General features: G+C 46.4%; 1 protein-coding gene across 5 annotated transcripts in view; it reads left to right on the top strand.

Moving 5' to 3' along the window:
• Positions 1–11,283: 11,283 nt before the first annotated feature.
• ASAP2 (ArfGAP with SH3 domain, ankyrin repeat and PH domain 2) overlaps positions 11,284–20,432 on the top strand; it is a 168,656-nt gene continuing 159,507 nt past the window's right edge. For 2 of the 5 annotated variants that reach the window (XM_027621682.2, XM_027621685.2), the window contains exon 1: positions 11,310–11,542. In XM_027621682.2, coding sequence (XP_027477483.1) covers positions 11,417–11,542 — 126 coding nt within the window. In that variant the 5' untranslated portion in view covers positions 11,310–11,416. Of the gene's footprint in view, positions 11,543–20,432 lie in introns of all 5 variants that reach the window. The other 3 variants (XR_003524613.2, XM_027621681.2, XM_027621683.2) reach the window with 3 other exon arrangements.

Raw genomic sequence — 20,432 nt, forward strand, 5'->3', positions numbered from 1 at the left:
GTCCCTTGGGAACATTTTGCTCTCAGATCATAATTTTGTAAGTGGTTCCCCAGGGATCTGAAAGAATTCATGCTCTTATGGAAGGGGGCTCGCACACTTAAAAACTCGAGGATTTGCCCCAACACTTGCATATGCTTGTAAAGACGTCCAAAAGTCTCAGTTTTGCTCCCAAAACTTGCTTCGTCTAAAATCTCCTGGGGGACATATTAAAAAATCCAGATATCCTGGTCCCTCCCCTGAAGACCGATTCAGTAGGTTTATAGTAGGGCCTTCCGGAATCTGGATTTTAACGAGGGTGCCTGGAAATCCTCATGGCTAGGCAAGTAAAGGCAATGCTTTCCAGCCAGGAGTCGCAGGTGGAGGGGGCAGGCCAGCCTACGGTCATTCCCACCACACCCCCAACAGATAAGCAGTGACTATGATGGGGAGGAGATCATACTGGCCTGAGTGACCACAGGGATCTGGTAGTAGGGGAGGCCTGTGCTGGGCATGGGGACTGCAGGGAGGAATGCTCCAGAAGAAGGAAAGAAGCACTCAGAACAGGGTTCAGAGGTGAGGGGGTTTGCCAACCACTCTGCATCTCCTCAAAGTTCATGAGGCGATCGTTCCTGCATAAGCTATTCTAAATGAGGCTGTTGCTGCTGGATTATGAGTCATAACCATAGGACGGTTTGGCCAGGACCCGTCCGGGGCGTAGTGGTGGGATGAAACAGAGGAGAACATCTGGAGAGTTAGGAGTAAATGTAATTTGGGGGGAGGTACCAGCTCATACGGTACAAAGTCATAGGTGCTCTGGTGTGGCTCAGGCCATGTTTCTCTGTGACCCTGAGCTCCTGAGGAAGGGCCTTGTGGGTTTGTGTGTGTGAACCCCAGGTGCCTCGTGTTTCCAGAGTCCAGCACAGTGCCTGGCACACAGTACATCATCAGTGGACGCCGCTGCCTTGCTTTGAACTGTGCCCCTTGATATTATTTGACCTTGGGGCTACTGGCATTTTGACGGAGATGTCTGACTCACGACCAGAGCACTATCTGATTCTCATTTTCCCTTGAAAGTGTTAGGAAATGCTTAGGCCTGTGGCGGGAATCACTGTCTACTCTAATTTCATTTCAGCGACTTAGTCTCCAGGTGTCTTGCTGGCTTCCCGTGGCTCTTCAGATTCACGCTGACTCAGGCCCGTCCCTTCGGATGCTGGTGCTGAGAAACCCTCCTGGCTCAGATTGAATGACCAGCCAGACACTCCAATCCCCCACTGCCTTGAATGTGGGCTCCTTCCTGAGGCGCCTTCTCTCTCTCTTTCTCCTACTCAGCAACATGCTCCAGAAGTCCCAGGTGGAATTCGTCAATGAAATACTGAGCCGTGCGAGCCTTCTCTGACAGCTTTAATTATCACCTGAGGGAGTAAAAACAAAAGTCAGGAAGAGATGTCAGAGGCAGAAAAGCAGCACAGAGTTGGGTCCTCCTGTGGCATGTATAACGTGAGGGAATAGGTTTTTCTTCTAAGGTTTGGCTCCGTTTTGGGAGTTTGCTTCCTGAGAGGCATTAAAAAGCCCTTATTTGACCAGTTAAAAAAAATAAATGACCCGAAGAATGATTTATCTGTGATGGACTAACACTCTGTTTTTTAGGGTAGAGTGTAAAACATATGACTAACAATATCTTTTATTGAGCAACTACTATGTGCCAACTATTTGACCGAGATAGTCTCCAGTTCTTAAAGCCCTGCTACGTATGTGGTCCTACATCCCTTCCCCATCTGCACCTTTCCAGTGAAGCTAAGGCTCTTCGAGAAATCTGCTCAAGGTAACAGAAGGTTGCAGGGTCAGGATTTGAACTTTGGACTCCAAAACCTAAAAAAAAAAACATGCTCAGGAAAACAGTCTACCAGCTCCTCAAAAGTTTGAACACGGAGTTCCAACATGAGCCAGCAATTCCTCATTTTTTTTTTTTTTTTAGTCTTTAACACTTTTTATAACACTAATTTTTGTTTTGTTTTGGGAACGGCTTTATTGCGATATAATTAACATACCCTACGATTCAACCATGGAAAGTGTACACTTCAGTAATTGTTAGTGTATTCACAGACTTGTGCAGCCCTCATCGCAATAAATTTTAGAACATTTTCATCGCCAAAAGAGAACCCCCATATCCTTTAAGTATTACCTCCCTTATTCCTGGATCCCTTTTCCAGCCATAAGAAGCCACTGATCCACTTTCTGTCTTTATGGATTTGTATATTCTGAACATTTCACATAAATAGAATTATCCAGGATGTGTCCTCTTATGTCTGGCTTCTTTCCCTTAGCATCGTGTTTTCAAGGTTCATCCACGTTCATCCCTCTTTATGGCTGAATCATATTCTACAGTTGTATGGATTGAACTGTGTCCCTCCAAAATACATACGATGAAATCCTAACCCCTAGCACATCAGAATGTGACTTTATTTGAAAACAGGAACACTGCACATATAATCAGTCATGCTGGAGGTCAGATACATATACATAGCCATATTGAGTAGGTGGCTCCTGACTCCAGTATGATCGATGCCCTTATACAGAGGGGAAATTTGGCCACAGAGATGTGCACACAGGATGAACACCATGAGAACACAAAGAGCTGAGAGCCATGTGCCTGTAAGCCGAGGAATGCCAGAGGTGGCCACCATCCACCAGAAGCTCAGAGAGAGGCACGGAAGATTCTCCCTCACAGTCCTCAAAGGTGCCAACCCTGCCAACACCTTCATCTTGGACTTCTAGCCTCCAGAAGTGTGAGACAATACATTTCTGTCTAAGCCACCCGGTCTGTGGCTCTTTGTCATGGCAGCCCCTGCAAACCAACACACACTATATGAATTTACCACATTTTGTTTGTTCACTTGTAAGTTGTTGGACATTTGAGTTGTTTCTACTTTTTGGCTATTATGAATAATGCTGCTATCAATCTCTGTGGACAAGTTTTTGTGTGGACGTGTGCTCTCATTTCTTTTGGGTGTATATGTACCTAGATGAGGAATTGCTGGCTCATGTTGGAACTCCGTGTTCAAACTTTTGAGGAGCTGGTAGACTGTTTTCCTGAGCAGTTACACCATTTTCCATTCTTGCCAGCAGTATATGAGGATCTGGTTTTTCCACATCTTTACCAGCATTGTTATTGTCTGTCTTTTTTATTAAGGTCATACTGTGAATTTGAAGTAGTATCATATTGTGGTTTGATTTGCATTTCCCTGATGACTAATTATATTGAGCATTTTTCACGTGCTTTACGGCCATTTGTGCATCTCCTTTGAAGAAAGGTCTATTCAGATTCTCTGCCCATTTTTTCCATTGGTCTGTCTTTTATTATTGAGGTATAAGAGTTCTTTATATATTCTAGATACAAGTCCCTTATCAGATATTTGCAAATATTTCCCCACAATCTGGGGGTTTTCTTCACTTTCTTGATGTATTCTTTGAAACACTAAAGTCTTTAATTTTGATGAAGTCCAATGTATATATTGCTGATTAGTGTTTTATCCACCTATTTTGCCTCTAAAACTTGCCCCTCTGCGGTTGGTTTTCCAAGAGCAGCCAAAGTGATCTTATTTTTAAGTATAAAGCAAACCCTCCCAGGCCTCTGCACGTGGGAAAATCCCAAAGATTCACTTGTGGGATCTGGCGCCATCCACCTCTCCAGTATCATCTTATATTCTCTCTCTTGCTCACAACATCCCAGCTGCTCTGACCTTTCTCTAAATGTCTACCTAGCTCCTGCTTTGGGGACTTTGCACTTGCTGTTCCTTTGTTGTATGAGCCTCTGTAATTTACATTCACCTGTTCCTTCTCTTCCTCCCAGACTCAGCTCAAATGCTGCTTCCTCCGAGAAGTCTTTCCTGATTGCCCTCTCTAATGTAGCAACTCCTCATCCACCCTAAATCCTCTTTATTACATCACCCTGTTTCATTTCTGCCAAGGGGACTCACATGAAACTTTATTTATGTATTTACCATCTGTCTGTCTCTGCTCGAACCTAAGTTTGATAATAGCAGTGACCTTCTCTGGCTTGTTCATTGCTACTTGTTCATTTTGAGGACAGTGCTGGGCATATAGGAGGTAGTTGGGAAATATTAGTGGAATTACGGAGCAATGCGGTAGAGCAGTAACTAGACAAAGTGTAGTTTAGCATGGCAACTCAACTGAGAGAAGCCTTCATAAATCTCAGGATTGGAAAGAACCATAATCCTTTGGGTTTTATCAAGTCCCTTCAGTACAGTATAGTTTACCTAATTTGGAATATTGGGCCCCTGACAGGATGGGAAAGCCAAGGGGTGTATCCTTTATGTACGCGAGAAAAATCCTTCTCAAATTTTAAAATGTAAACAAATTACCGGGGGGTCTTGTTAACGTGCATCCTCTGATTCACTAGATCTGGGATTCTGCACTTCCACCAAACACTCAAGTGATGCTGTTGCTGGTCCGGAACAGCTTGGAGCAACAAGGGTTGAGGGGACATGAACACCTTAGTTCACAGGTGATGATGTCATACCACTGCCATCTTGAAACTAGCAGCATAGTAAGTCTTCACATAGCAAAGGAAGAAAGCTGCACATTTCAGTCTCTGAAGGGGTCAGGTCATCGAACAATCCCCTCCTCTCCACCATCCAATGCGAGATTTCCCTCTACAAACATATCTTTTCCAGAATACTTGAGCCAACGGAGAAGGCCCCATCGTGGGAAAAGCCTACTCACCTTCCTATCTCTCAAACCTATGGATCTTCTGTTGAATCGCTATGTCTTCTCTCATTTTGTATGCTGAAAAAGAAGCACTTGCCTGCGATTCAATTCTACGAACACTTACTGAGCGTCTACTGTGCGCCTGCCTTGTGTTTGGAACTAGAGGCACACAGACCTGCCCTTTTCCTCCAGGAGTCTAGGCTAGCGACTGCAGTGACATGAGAAAACAAATGTGCTAGTTATGATACAATATGAATGCTTCTAAAATGGAAGCATCCAGAGCTCTGGGGGAGCTGAAGCATTTTATTTCCAGAGTGAAGTAGAGACTTATCAGTTGAGTGAAATAAGTGCACCCATCTTGTCTGACTCATTATTTGGCTAACCCAGTTGCTTCACACACCAAAGAGAATGGGGGAGGGGGTGAGCACAGGAGGGAGGAAGGGCAGGAGAGGCCTTTTACAGTGTACTAAGGTAGGGAGACCGGCACGCCATTCCATTTCCTAACAAGAGCACTGGAGACATGTCTAAGGCACCATGGAAACAGAGGAGGAGATGGTTGATTTGGCCTAGAATGTTTGTTTGTTCATTTTTTAAGCAGGCTCTACACCCAGTGGAGGACTTGAACTCAGGACCCCGTCACATGCTCTATAGACTGAGCCAGCCAGGCACCCCTTGGCCTAGAATGTTTAAAAGCGTCATGGAAAGGAGGTTTGGGTTTGATCCTGAAGGATGATCAGAAGGTTGGCAGATGGACAAGAGGAGAGCACTCCAGGCTCAGGGTCTTGTGGGGAGGAAATACTTGATGAACTCAAGTTCAATCCAGTCCAGTGAGAGCTAGCTGTGGCCCAGGTGTGGGTTACTCGGTTGGGGGCAGGGGGGTGAGTGGCTGAGGATGAGGCCAGAGCAGCGGGGAAGCTAGGACTTGCCCTCCAGGAAACAGAGATTAAAGGCAGACAACCGTGTTCACGTCACGGATCAAAAAAGGGCTCTGTGAGTTGGGGAAAAATGAGAAGTTTAGTGCTGTTAAAATGCGGTCAGCAAACTCTGTCTGTAAGGGGCCATATAATACTGTAAATATTTTAGGTATGCGGGTCTTTCGGAGTCTGTCACGACTATTCAACTCCACCATCACAGAGAATCTGTAAGTGAATGGGTGTGGTTGTATGCCAATCAAACTTTATCAATGCTCACATTTGAGATGCATATCATTTTCACGTGTGACGAAATAGTATTCTTCTTTTGATTTTTTTTTCTACTATTGGAAAATGTCAAAACCATTCCCAGCTCAAGGTCAGTATAAAGTCAGGCTGAGGCCCGTACCTGACCCCTGGGCTGTAGTTTGCGGACCCTGGGTGAGAGCAAGGCCGAGGGAAGGTAAGAGTGGCGGAAGCTGGGGAAAAGCCTGGCACAGACTGCGACTAAGGAGTTCAACTGTATCCTGTGGCCAATAGAGAGCCACCGGAGCTGTTCAGGGCAGGAATATGGTGTTCAGATGAGGCACAAGTGGGAATCGGTGCCACCTGAGGGTGTCCTAGGAAGCCTGAGAATGGAGCTAAGTTGAGGGGGAAGCCAGTGATTTGCTGCAAGAAAATAAATTAATGCAAGCACTCTTTAAAAGCTTTAGCAGAATCTATTTACAGACAGAGTGCTAATTAAACTTTCTTCGCTTTTTCATTAAAACAGACCACACCCTCTGTTGGCACTTAATTGTGTTTTTCCAAGTACTTGAAAACAACAAATGGCATTTTCTTAATTACCCTAAGATAATTTTTATTAACACAAGTTGCCTTTGCATGTACAGTCCAATTTATTGAGATTTTTGTCCCACTTGGGCTTTATTCCATCAGCATGACTCAGAGCGGGAAGGTCTAATGCTCTGCCTCCTGGCAGGGAAGATACAATTATATTCAGTAGTGGGCTGGTAAATGTTTAACAACCTGCGGGGGGGGGGGGGAGGGGGGAGGTGTGTATACATACATTTATTTTAACTTTCACTGACATAAGGGATATACAGTACCCAATTTATAAATAATACCAAATTATACAATATTCGTTATGATAAATTCCATACAGCTAATTAATTCTCACAGAATGCTTTCATTTCTTTTTGCTGAACTCTTGTATTCATGGCCAATCGGTGTTTGCAACTCAACCATGATATGACAAAATAAGACTATGAATAAATGCTTGATTATTATCCAGTTCAGCGAAGAACTTGCTCATGTCATTGACAAATGAGTGTAGTTCCAACATGAATGTTGGTTGATATTTCTGTCCATGTTAATAAATAAGACAAAAGTGAATCCATAAAGATATACGCTGTAGCTTCACTCATCTGTCAATGACATGAGCAACCTCTTTGCTGAATCGTATCACAGTTTGCAAATACTAGAAGAACATGACCTCAGATATTTTCACTGTTCACAACGTAAAGGTTACAGACATGACACGATTTTAATCTGTGTTATTAACATCTTCCTACCACTTTATTAAGTTTAGACAATCAACACAACAATAAATAAAACCTTGGTTTTTAGCCTTTGTAAATACTCTCACCATGGACAATTTCAAGCTGCCAGAATGTGGAATTGGGAAGAGATGTATAGTAGCACACCGTTAGAATAGTGTTTCTACCATACGGGTGCAACCAGCAGTTTGCCAAGTGTCTGAAAACCTAACTGTCGTTCTCTGGAATCAGCTCTAGCCGGCTCCAGCATAGAGCAGATTATGCCTCATTTTTCTAGAACTGCCTCTTGCAGTTCAGCAATCAAGAGTGTTACCCAGAGAAATTGCTTTGTTAAAACAAAAAAACGAACAGACCTCAAGTATCTTAATGTGAAGTCAGCTATGAATAAATCAGTTTGTCATCTAAAATTACCAGCTTAATAAAGTGACAACATTCTCAAAAATTAGCTTTAAACAGCCTCTAAAACATGCTCATTCTCACATGTCTGGGACCAATGATTAGATGCTCAGTAATAATATGGCCCTCGTGGCATTTTCCCTTTTGTGCTCAAACTAACACAAAACATGGATCATGGAATCAGGGGGATTCAAAATTAGCTAGTCCAGCTTCTCTCATTTTACAAATGAACTGAATCCAGAGAGGTTAATTTACTTATCCAAGTCACAGAGAAGCAAAGCTGATATCAAAACCTCAGTTTTCATTTGTAAAATAGTTTCTGTGTGATATTTTTTTCCCCCTCAAGTGCAAGGTGAGATCATTGTGGTAAACGTATCCAAACTTCTCTCACTTTGGGATAAGTGCCTCCCTTTAGTAACACTGTTTTGGGGAGAATGTCATTAAACTGTAGAAAAGAAACTTCTGGTTATACTTACATGTTATATCACTAGGGTTTTTGTGGATCCCCCTCCCCCTTATTTCATTACACATTTTACCACAATTCTTTTAAGGCATAGCTCTATGTATCATTCTAAGAGTAATTGTTCACAAATTAATAGCAAGTGAACTGGATAAGTCTTGTACTAAACCAGCCAACCCTCAAGCACATTTCAGAGTTAAGAACATATTTTATACCTTGACCTGGGAGTAAAAAATCCCCAGGCTCTTGAGAACTACTGGAGGCAGAAAATTCCTTTGGAAAATGGGCTGTTGGCCAGACTCAGTGAGCCGCTGAAAATGTCATTTTTGAGAGGAGAGTTTCTTTCCTCTTCCCTGGAAATGACAAGTCTGCAACACCACATTTCTTTTCTTTTCTTCCTTTTTTAATTTTTTTATTTTTAAGTAATACAAGCCTACAACCTCTTATCTGAAATTCCTGGGGCCAGATGTGTGTGGAATTTAGAGCTTTTCAGATTTTAGAATGGTAATACAGCACATACACTGGATATTCTGAGTCAACCCCAGTAGGGTCTGGGGCAATACTCCATAATCAAGCACATTTATATTTTGCAGCAAAACATGAATATTCATATGAAGTGGGATAAACAAGACTATAAAATAGCTTCATGTCAGTTCATTTCAGGTCAATTTTATGACTGAGATTTATTTTCAAAATTTTAGGTTTTCAGTGCTACTTAGATGTGAAAGTTCTTGATAAGGGAGTACAGGCCTTTAATGATGTTATCAGTAAGTTCTTCCCTTAATGCATTAAAAAAATGTGTGTGTGTGTGTAATGTCTTCTTGAGCCACGTTCAACTTTAATTTTATTCTTTGTTGGAAACTACTCATTCTCATTATATTAATTTCAGAGACACATTAGCTGTGTCCTGCTCTGATCTTGCTTTAATTCCCTGCTTTTGCATGGAGCAAGGTTTTCTGCGATTCTCAGGGGTGTCTGTGAGAGTACACTGCTTTCACGTTCTGTCACATGTGTCCTCTTTGCAATACCAGTGGACTTGGCAGTGACTTGCTTCCCACCAGCCCTCCTTGCAAAATACATTGCAGCTTTCCAATTTTATTTCTGTGGCTACTGGAAGTTCCTGTAAAGATACCTGAAAAGTTATATTAAACTACAGGAAACAAGAACAGGAGTTGCCTATGAAGAGAGAGTGGAGAAGAACATCATGCTCAACTTTGTCCCTGTAAAAGAAATCTTGATCAGTCTGGCTAATGCTGTCCTAGATGCCAAGGAAAAACACGTCTTCCTCGTCTTAAATCCTCAGGGCCTACTAGATACTAGTCCTCTAAGAGTCAAGACTGGAAAAATGATCCGGAATATTCTCCAGTGTCAACAACAAAAGCTGTAGCTGTAAAACTAGCTAGGAGGAAAACAGAGTCGGCCTGGTGTAGGGGAGGATGTATAAATATAAACATGGGCAGGATTTGGATTGTACAAAGTTGCCTATAGAGGAAACCCACCAAGAGTGAAAACACTTAAAAGAAGCAGAGATGCTATGGTTTTAAAAACTGTAACTTATTGCCTGGTGCAGTAATAAAAGCTATGCACTAATGCAGCTATTTCGGACAGCTAAATTTCACAGGCAATGCTACTAAAATACCAAAGGCCATACATAACGTCTGACCCAAGCTGCCATGTCATATAGCAAATTCTTACATGGGCGCTTAAAAAAGATTGTTTGACTGGTCCACTGTCCTGCAGCTTTGTCAGGAGACTGCTTTGTCTGACATACTGAATTTCGTGTCTCTCACACTTCCTCCTTTTCAGATGCACAAAAGGTTTTTGTCAAGTTTCTCTTGGTTTTATGGCTGGCAGCTACAGAAACCATGCGACATGCCTGGTGTAGAGTTATAGAGTGATTTGATGTGACTGGTGTCTTCAGAGCTTCTGGATATTAAAAAATAACTATTAAAATTTCCTTAAGAGCTGTTATGTGAAAATCTGTAGACTAATTCAAACTCTATACTGGACCAGTTATGTACGAGATTTGCCTGCCATTGTTGCATGCTCTCTCTGAAACCATATGAAAAAGAGCTTTTTCCGGTTCCCATGCCCTTCCCCGGTTCACTGCCCTTCCTACAGAAAATCCACCTCGGGGCATCCAGTTGTCCTCTCAGGCTGGGTCCTGGTCTAGTACCCTAAAACTATTTCCAACGAACCCAGAACGATCTGTGCTTCCGTAAGATTAGGGAACACGACTGGGATATTCATTAGGGGCCTAGGAGCTCTGTGGCACTCTGACCTGCGAGGCAGCGGGACCGAAGTTGGAGCCCCGCCGTCCCCGGGGCCTTCACCGTGTGCTCTTGGGCAAACTGTTTTCTATATAAAGCAAATAACTCTCGCTCTACGTGCCTCGTGAGGCTGGGAGGATGAGATGACTTTACGTAGGGCACCGGAGCACTCACCATATGCTCATTTCTTGTGACTGTTACCGAACCCCAAACTGGCGAGGGGGGCTGCCCCGCGGGGCGCGGGAGGCATTTGTCGCGCGGAGTGCCGGCCCGGGGTGGGTCGCACCGTCCAGCAGGGGGCGAGCTCCTCATACTTTCTCCCTCCCCCGGACGGGCATGCCCGGCGGTCTTGGGCGGGGGGAAACCCCGGGAAGAGTCCAAGCCCGGGGTGGGGTAGGGTCCAGAGGGGTGGGCTGCGGCTCGGCCCAGAAGGGTGCGACGCGGCCCAGCCTGTCCGCCAGGCCCGGGGGGCGCGCCCTCGAACCACGGCGCGCAGCGCGGGGTCCGAACGCCGAGACAATGCGGCGCGCGGTGGCGGACGAGCGGCTCGGCTGGCCGGGGCGCGCGCCGCCTTCCTTCCTGCAGGCTCGGCTTCCCGGCGGCCGCGGCGGCGGCGGCGGCGGCGGCGGCGAGCGCGCGGATTGGCGGCCCGGCCCTCCGCGCCGCCCCGCCCCGCCCCGCGCTCGGCCGGCCGCCGCCCCCGGCCCGGACCCGCCCCTCTCCGCGGGAGTCGCTCGGGGCCCGCGGCTGGGTGGCGGGCAGTTCCCGCCGGCTCTGCGCGTCCGCCTCGGGGCTCGCTCGGGAGGGCAGGCGGCGGAGCCCTCGGCGCGGCGGGCGGACCGGCCGGGCCCGAGCTGTGCGGGGCTGCGCGCGCGGCCCCTGCTCCCGCCGCCGGGCCCCGCGGGCGGTCGACCCGCGCCCTGCGGCGGCTCCTGCGGCTCCTGCGGCTCCTGCGGCGGCGGCCCGCGCCCCGGCGCTTCCCTTTGTCCGCGGGCCGGGCGAGCTGCGGGCGCGGCGGAGGCGGCGGCGTCGTCCGAGCGGCCGGTCGGAGCCCGCGCGGCGGCTGAGGCGGCGGCTTCCCCCGCGGCCGGCCGCCCGCGCCCGCGCGCCGAGGCGATGCCGGACCAGATCTCCGTGTCGGAATTCGTGGCCGAGACCCATGAGGACTACAAGGCGCCCACGGCCTCGAGCTTCACCACGCGCACGGCGCAGTGCCGGAACACTGTGGCGGCCATCGAGGAGGTGAGCGGCGCCGGGCGGGCGTCGCCGGGCGGCGGGGGCGGGCGGCCGGGCGGGCCGGCGGCCCCGGCCTCAGGTGGCCCCGCGCCCTGCCCGCCGCTCGTCCCGCCGGTCCGCCCCCGCGCCTGCCCCCGGCGCCCGCAGCCCGGGAAAAGTTTCTTTCCTCAAAATCCGACGCGGCCGGGCCACCCGTGCCCGACACAGAAGCCCTTTGTTCCGTGGAGGTGGCTCTGAGGAGGTGGCTGATGGCTACCTTGGGCCTTTCCAAGAGCCAACCCCTCTGCCCTCTTTTCCGTCGCGGGGCCCCGGGCCGGGCGGCTCCCGGCGGCGCGGCCAACTTCGGCTGGCAAGGCGGGGTGGGCGGTGAGCGGGCACCCCCGCGCCCGGCGCGGCGGGGGTCGTGGGCTCGCCGGCCATGCCCGGGCGCCCGCCTCCCACTTGTTCTGGAAGAGCCCCTGCGCCGCGGCGCAGCGGTGTGCCCCGAGCCCCGCTGCAGCCCGCGCCCCCGCTGCCCGACTCTCGGGCGCGTCGGAGGACCCCGGCTGTCCGGGAAAAGGTGTGCACGCCTTCGCGGGGGAGGCCTGGCCGCCTTCCGCACCGCGCCCGGGAGCCGCGTGCGGCGAGCTGTGTGCGGAGCCGGGGCTTCTGATCCGAGGACCTCTGGTAGCCGCCCCCAGTTGCGTGGGTCTCACCTGCTTGAGCCCCTGATCGCCTCCCTCCCTGTCAGCCTGGAAGAGGCCTGATTTTAGTCACGTGCGTTCAAGGTGCAAAGTCATCGTGCCTAGTGCGAACCGGTAAGCCCTCCACATCCTGCGGAGAGAACACTTCGGAGTGAACCAGCTTGGGTTGACAGTCCAAGCAGCCTGCGGCGAAGGGCTGAGGTTGAGAGTCCGGGGCCGCCGCTGGGTGTGTGGTGTGGGGCAGCTCCCCCGCGCTCTGCCCTCACTTCCCTCAGCTAGCAAACGAGACTAGTAATACATCCTTTCCGGGGTTATTGTGAGGGTGAGAGACGTGGTGTGTAAGGTGCTTCGCGCTCTGCTTGGCTCGTAATAGGTAACTGGTTTAGAAGCCACACGTGTGCTGGTATAGAATGGATTACGTTTCTCTAGGCCAGAATGTCAAGTTACAGCCTTAAAATGGGGGTATGGTAGGGATTCTAGAAGATGATGATTGCACTAGAGTGAGGGGAGGTCACCACAGAGCTTTTAATTAAGTGATGCCATTAATTTTTTTGCCCACTTGAACAAAGCATCTGCTGTTAGGAATTGTTTGGGGGAAAAATCCAGACTGTTGCCCTTCATGGGAATTTTTTTCTTTGTAGACATAAACAGTCAATAATAGGCTAAATCATAAGTAATAGATTCAGCATTCTGAATGTTTTAAGTATAGCTAGGGCATCGGCCGGCCCTCCTTCCTTCTCTCCTTTTTTTGGTGGAGGAGAGCTACCCCTAAACGTTTTGTAGTGAGTTCTGTAATCCCACATCACTTAATTCTGCTTGTGTCAGGAAGGCTTAAAAAAGATGGCTTCAAAGTAGGCAGATGGGGATGACCCAAAGAAGTTTTTCCAGAAGTACTGGTTGAAAAGCAAGGGGAACACTTTCTCCATGTTTTGAGACTACACTACTAATAATGTCTATGGAAGGATTGCAACCAAAAAAGTAGCTGAATATTTCTTTAGGGAAGGAAGCTTTTACATGATGCCTTAAAGCTTGATTGTGTGTGAAATTCTGTTTCTTTTCCCCATTGCAGTTTGTCACTTAAATATTAACACTGGCAGATGCTGGGAAGCTAGGCAAATAGGAATTGCTATTAAAATTGGCATCCCTTCCTCTGATTAATTTTAGTTTGTGGTGTATAATTCCAAAGCTTTTTTTGTATGCTGTGCAGGAGATTATCTGAGAGCTCAGTTACTGAGCAGATTAAAAAGAGACTGGATTTGGTCATTTTATTAAATTGCAAGCTTGCTCCGTGTTGCCATCGAAGCACACGAATTCGTTAAATTCTCAAAAATGAAAAAATTGAGATCATTACAGGTCTGTTTTCACTTTAAGCAAAGCCACTATTCATACTATGATGATGAAATTTGTGAGTTTGGATTTTTGAGATAACTACATTTGAAAGGTGTTTAGTCTCTGAGGAATCACTGTGGATTCCTTTAAATAATGCTCTGTTCTCGGGTGTTTAATGTTCATTCCCGTTACCGAAACTTGTTCCGTATATACTTTGATTAAGAAGTGATGCCCACATAGTTTGGTTTTCAACAAGCATCTACTTTTCATACTGAAGTGAGACAGAGAGTGGGTATTGTAACTTGTTATTCATTTAACAGAAATAAAATAAATTTAAAATTTGCAGGCTCTTGGCCCTATGTTTAAATAAATGATTCATGAAATTAGCAAACTAATTTTAAACTGAAAAACCTTTGTGAACCTTATACTGTGAATGTCACATCTCTTAACGTCTATTTCTCATCCCGGTTTTATACATTAGGAAATTGAGACTCAGGATAATTTGCTCAAGGTTATAGAGCCTAGTAAGTTGAAGAGCTGGAATTGAACTTGGCTCCATGTTGTTTTCATAAGTGTTGCTGTTTCCTGTTACTTTCTTTTTTAAGATTATTTTTAAGTAACCTCTACACCCAACATGGGGTTTGAATTTACAGCGCTCCACTGACTGAGCCAGCCAGGTGCCCCTGTTTTTTGTTACTTTTAAATAATGCTGAATTCTCAAAAAAAAAAAAAAAAAACTGATTTCTCTGAATTCCTCATTTGTCAGACCTGGTTCAAGTTCAGACTCTACTACTTGCCAGTTGTCTAAACTTCGGTGAGACACCTGACGTTTTCTCACCTTCCTCAGCACTAAATTCTGGATAATAATACTTCTCTACTTCAGAGGGTTGTGGGGAGGGTTTACTGAGATAATCCACAGCACCATACCTGACAGACAACTGGTTTAGTAAATGTTAACTGCTTAACAGATTATATTATAGTTAATCCATGGAAACTGGTAAGGGCTTTGGCACCAAGTTGGGATTTACATGGGGGTTGGGTAGGAAGAGTAGGGGAAATGGATGAATGGTTGAATGAGTTAAGTGAATGAAAAACTATGTATCTGTTAACCCATGCTTATTTTTTTTTTAACCAGTTTGTTGTCTTGGCAGCAGGTCAGCACATAGCTATATTTTAAAATATTCGCCTGGTGATCACTTTCTCTGGGTGAAGTAATTATTGTGCACATTTTTAGCAAAGTCTGCTGCTACCACTAGATGGAATCTGCCCTGTGTTTTTGGAAATAATGGAAAAAAATAAGTAGTTGTGGCATAACTCTGAAAAGTGAGCTTTTCCCCTTTTTTGGGGGGGGTTATTTCTGTCTCAGTTTCTTTGAGTCTCTAGGCACTTTGAAATATTCTCAGAATAGGAAAAAATTGTGTATATATTTGGAATATTCATGTTTATAAAACCCTCCTGTAGAGCACCATCCATTCTATCTTGCTTATTTGGCTTTGTTAGATATGTAGTTTTAAAAATAAATTTGATGTTGACTTGTAAGTATTAAAATTTAATCTACTTCTTTCCGGGGCCATAATTCTCTACTCTGTTTTCCTTGGTTACCTTGGAAATCTCATTGCTGTCACAGGGTTCTGACTGCAGGGGTAAAATGAACATCTGGGCTGCCCAGATTCCCAGGGGCCTTGCTGTCCTTGGGGCCAGATGCCCCTCCCAGCAGTTAGAGTGGGAACCTGGCCCATGTACTTTTTTAGGCAAGAATGTGATTGTGAATCTTAGCTCTTTGTGAAGAGGGCTCCTCCAAATCCCAGACTAACAGATCTTGGATCTTTTGTCAGAAGGACATCATCTTTTTGCCTATGCATTTGTGTTTTTGGAAACGAGGTTCTGTGGTCAAACAGGGCCACCTTATTTATGCTGTGTTCTGAAATCTGGGCTTAATGTGTTTGGAAATTTTTGAGTCATTTAAGGAGGAAATGATCTTCTCTTGTTATGTAATTCCGCCCCCCCTTCCCGCAATTCAGTTTCCCTCTTTCTTGTGATTAACAGTAAAAATACTAATGGTACTCCTGGTAGGTTCCAGGCTCTGTCATGCAGTTTTTATTGAGTCCTGTTGTATGCTAGGTGATGGGAATAGAATACCAAGTGGAGTAAGTTCTGTCTTTGAAAGAACTTACAAACTTAAGTGAGAGAGGCTGACATCTTATAAACAAATCCGTACAATAAACTAGGTCAATGTGAGGGCTTTGGCTGTAAGATTGTCCAGAAACACGGATGCCCAGGGATGGCATTGGTCAAGTGTGCTTGGGGCTGTGGTTAGGAGGGACTTGTATAGGGATGTGCGATTGAGTCGCGAGGTCAAGGTGATCATCTGTGGGTTACCACATGCTTTAGTCCCTAAAGTCTCAAAATGGTCTTCTGTGTCTGCCTTCCTGCCTTGGGTAAATCGATCCACTCCTGAGGTGGTGGCCAACTAGGCTTCTGATAGGATTCTCATCGTGTGCAATTTACAGAGGGCTGCTCAAGCCAAGAATTTGGAGGGATCCTTAATTCTTCTCTTACGCTCCACATTTCTAGACATTGCTACCTTTCTTCATGGAGCATATACACTGTAGGCATGTACTATCTAACATGGTAGCCTAAGATTAAAAATTCAGTTTCTCTACTGTACTAACTGAAATTCAAGTGCTAGTAGCCATGTGTGTATTGGACAGTGTACATTTAGAACATTTTTGTCCTTGCAGAAAGTGCTGTCGGACAGTGCTGTTTCAGACCCTTGCGACTCAAGGCAGGACCGCCTGACCAGCAGCACTGGCATCACCTGGTAGCGTGTTGGCACTGCAGAGTCTCAGATCCCACCTAGACCTGAAACGGACTACATTTTAATGACATCCCCAGGTGCATTACATGCATATTAAAGTTTGAGAAGCACCGTTCTTCTAAGAGAAGAGTGTGAATCCTGGCTGCACAGTAGAATCACTTGGGGGCGGGCGGGGGTGCGGATTTTGTAGAACCCAGATGCCTGGCCTACTCCCTGAAAGTCTGACTAACTGGTTTGGGTGGGGCCTGAAGCATTGGCATTTTTTAAAGCTTCTCCCCAAATGGGGTCGTAATCCCTGCAGTAAACAGATAATCATGTAGTGTAACATTGGTTACACTATCAGTGATAGGTGATAAGTGATAAGAAGAAAAGTTGAGTGGAATTCGGGACTGGAAAGGGACTTTGGAGATTGGGAGACAGATCAGGAAAGGTCTTTCTGAAGAGGTGACATTAGAGCAGAGCGTGGAATGCAGTGAGGAAGCCAGCCAGGGAAGAGTTGGGGTGGAAGAACAGCATGTGAAGAGGCCGCAAGATGTGAACTGGGCTGGGGCATTTAAGGACAGGAAGAAGGCGGTGGGCAAGGAGGGAAGGACGAGGGCGGGCAGGGCCACGTCACACAGGCCTCCATGGTCTTGGGAGGTAATTGGACCTTGTTCTGCTGGGACGGGAAGCTTTCAGAGGGTTTGAGCAGGGAATAACATGATCGGATTGACGTTTACAAATGTCATGGTGATGGTTTGAGGGAGAATAGACTAGAGAGGAGAGGAGGAGACTGGTGGGGCTGGGAGTCTGGTGTAGTCCTCCAGGCCAGAGGGTCTTGGCCTCTTGGCGGGGGAGAGGTGCAGTCTGGTGGAGAGTGTGTTGGTGTGCTGGGGAGAGGTGAGCAGAACAGATGGCCGTCAAGCCCGGTTCATCCAGGTGACCTGGAGAGTGGACCTCTGGTGTCTCTGGTGAAGAAGCTGAAGCTCTCTGCTGGGCCTGCTTTGTGTCTGTGTGCTGCCCAGCCTCACTCGTTGTAGAACTGTTAGGACCAATCCTGAATGTTTGTTTTGTTTCACGGCAGACTGGATCAGGGAATATTAAAGCAGAGCGATGTAGACCTGGGCTGGAGGGACATGTTCTGTCCTCTGCAGTTTCTAGGCCGAGGATAGCCGATGACACTTTCTTGGCTGTGTCAGATGCCTGAGATCCTGTCCCTGATCCAGTTCCCCAAATGCTTGCTCCTCTTTCCCTACTAAAAAGAGGTGCTGAGTTCACCTAGTCACTGTCCTGCAATAGAACCCCGCCTCCTTTGCTTACACTTGTATGTGTCCTATGGCCTTAACACCGTTGCCGGGGCCCTTCCTGGTACTTTGGTACCATTATCGTTTTATCGGGTGCATAATGTTGTGGAATAAACGGGTCATTAACCAGAGCTGGAGTACTTGTATTCCAGCTGGATTTTTATTTGTATTTGGTTTTGTTGAGTTTATTGGTTCATAAACATATGTTGGGCACCTACCATTCTGTTGTTTCTGCCAGGTACCAGCATCGTAAAAGTGGACAGGGCTAGTTCGTTCCCCACAAACCACTTATATTCTCATCTCTTATGTGCAGTTATAGTTTATTCTCTTAGCCTTTTCTGTTCATGGACCCATCTGACACTCCAAGGAAGGTGGTGGACCTTTCTTCAGAAAGATGTCTTAATGCATCAAATACAATACAGAGGAATTCAAAGGGAACCAAATATAATGTAATACAGTTAGCAAAGTATTTGAAAAATCTGTCATACCAAGATATGCTTCTTTACTAAGACATTTAATATCAAGATTTGGTAGTGGGTCTAATAATGTACTTTAATTTTGAAGTACCCAGATGAGTATAAGCAATATTGTGAGATATTTCTAACTCTGCAGTTATATTAATATATCTTTTATAGTGCTGCTAATATTACCATGGCCTGTTGCTTACATTCATAATTGAAGAAAATGCTTAATTTTAGTGAGGGACTAGTGAGATACAGATGTCATTCTTTTTTTCCAATCCAGGTTTATGGACCCCTTGAATTCAAACAAAGAATTCGAGGCTTGGTGGTAGGATTCTTTCAGTTAATTGTTTCTGGCGTGAGTGATTGACTCTGTAACAGTGCTCTTTAAGCAGGCTTCACAGTTGTTACCCTGTCATTTTGTTGGTTCTTCGGGTCTAGCTGTGAGAAGTGTTCTACCTGAAGCCAGTGTTAAGGTGATCGAGTAGTAAAGGTGTTGGGAGGAATGGGGGTGCTGGGTCAAGCTGCCAGCTGGGGTTTGGCAGCCATGGTGCACCCGCACATTCTCAGGGTCAGGGCTTGGCAGTTTGTCCTACGGTCCCGTAGGTTCATTCACGTGCTTGGGCGTGCCTTGGAGTTCAACAGGACTGTGAATGCATCTACGAGTCCTGTACTTGGGCCCCTGAGCTGGACTGCCTCTCTGCAAGCCAGTTGCCCTGTTTTTACCTTTCCTGTTTTGCTAGCATGTTACACACTATACTTGACTCTAGGGCGAGCTTGTTTGTGAAGGAGTGGTATCTGCCCAGGGTTTGAAGGGGAACTTCCCAGACTGTTGTTCTTGGTGAGATTACATGTTTGAAATGATGCTGCTATTGTATGAGTGTGTTTGGGATATCCACAGCATGGCCGAAGTGTTATTTTTTTTTTCTCTTGTTTCACTTTTTTTTTTCTCTTGTCTTTCTAGCATTGTTGGGGTGCTTACTGCGTGCCCGACATGCTCTAAGTTCTCTCTCTATACTGTTACCTTGTTTATTACAAAAACCCTACGCAGTTCAGAGGACCTAAGCCACTTTACCAAGATCGCAAAGCTAGGAAGTGGTGGAGGCAGGATTCAAACTCAAGCATCCTGACACGAGAGTCTGGAGCAGCCAACTGCCTCTTTATAACCTGGGCCAGGAGAGGCCCTCCGTGTTGATGCCTGTGTGGCCAGCAGGACACCTCTTGCAGTTAGTGTTAGTGAGTAGCTTCTGTTATATTTCTTTCTTTCATTCATTCATTCATTTATTTATTTATTTTTTTTTTTTTAAAGATTTATTTATTTGAAAGAGAGAGAATGAGAGAGAAAGAGAGAGCACATGGGAGGGGGGAGGGTCAGAGGGAGAAGCAGACTCACTGCTGAGCAGGGAGCCCGATGAGGGACTCGATCCCAGGACTCCAGGATCATGACCTGAGCCAAAGGCAGTCGCTTAACCAACTGAGCCACCCAGGCGCCCTTTCTTTTTTTTTTTTTAAAGATTTTTTTTATTTATTGGACAGAAAGAGACACAGCGAGAGAGGGAACACAAGCAGGGGGAGTGGGAGAGGGAGAAGCAGGCCTCCCACCGAGCAGGGAGCCCGATGCGGGGCTAGATCCTAGGACCCCGAGGTCATGACCTGAGCCGAAGGCAGACGCTCAACGACTGAGCCACCCAGGTGCCCCTTCTGTTATATTTCTTGAGTTGCTGCTTCTGGGAAATCCTTACTGCTCTTCTGCTTCCTCTCTGTCCTTGCTGCTGTAGAAATGGTTTCTCTTCCCTCGCTTCACTGCTCTCCCAACATGCCCAGCCCTGCAGAGCTGAGTGGCCCAGGGCATTGCCCGCACCCTGGCGGGAGGCCTGCCCTACCAACAGTATTATTAATGATGTCATCTTTCCACTTGATCCTGAAGATGGCTTTGTCAGTATGGTTTTATACAGAGATGCTGTCAAAATCAGGTGGCTAATGAAGACAGCTCCTTCTAATGATGAATTTCCTTGTCTGTTAGGATTCTAGCAAGGTGATCAGGATTTGGACACCTCTTTCTTTAGCTTCCCACAAGAAATCACATTCTTATTACGGTTTTATTTTTTTTTTAAACTAACTGCAATAATGGCTGACATTTCTTTGAGTTGAGCCTTAATTGTGTTTTAAGGACTGTGCTGTGGTTTATTTATTTATTTAAGATTTTATTTATTCATTTGAAACAGAGATCAGAGAGAGAGCGCATGAGCAGAGGGGAGGGAGAGGGAGAAGCAGATACCCACTGAGCAGGGAGCCCGATGTGGGGCTAGATCCCAGGACCCC

The sequence above is a fragment of the Zalophus californianus genome, chromosome 8 (genome assembly GCF_009762305.2).
Source record: "Zalophus californianus isolate mZalCal1 chromosome 8, mZalCal1.pri.v2, whole genome shotgun sequence".
NCBI lineage: Eukaryota > Metazoa > Chordata > Mammalia > Carnivora > Otariidae > Zalophus > Zalophus californianus.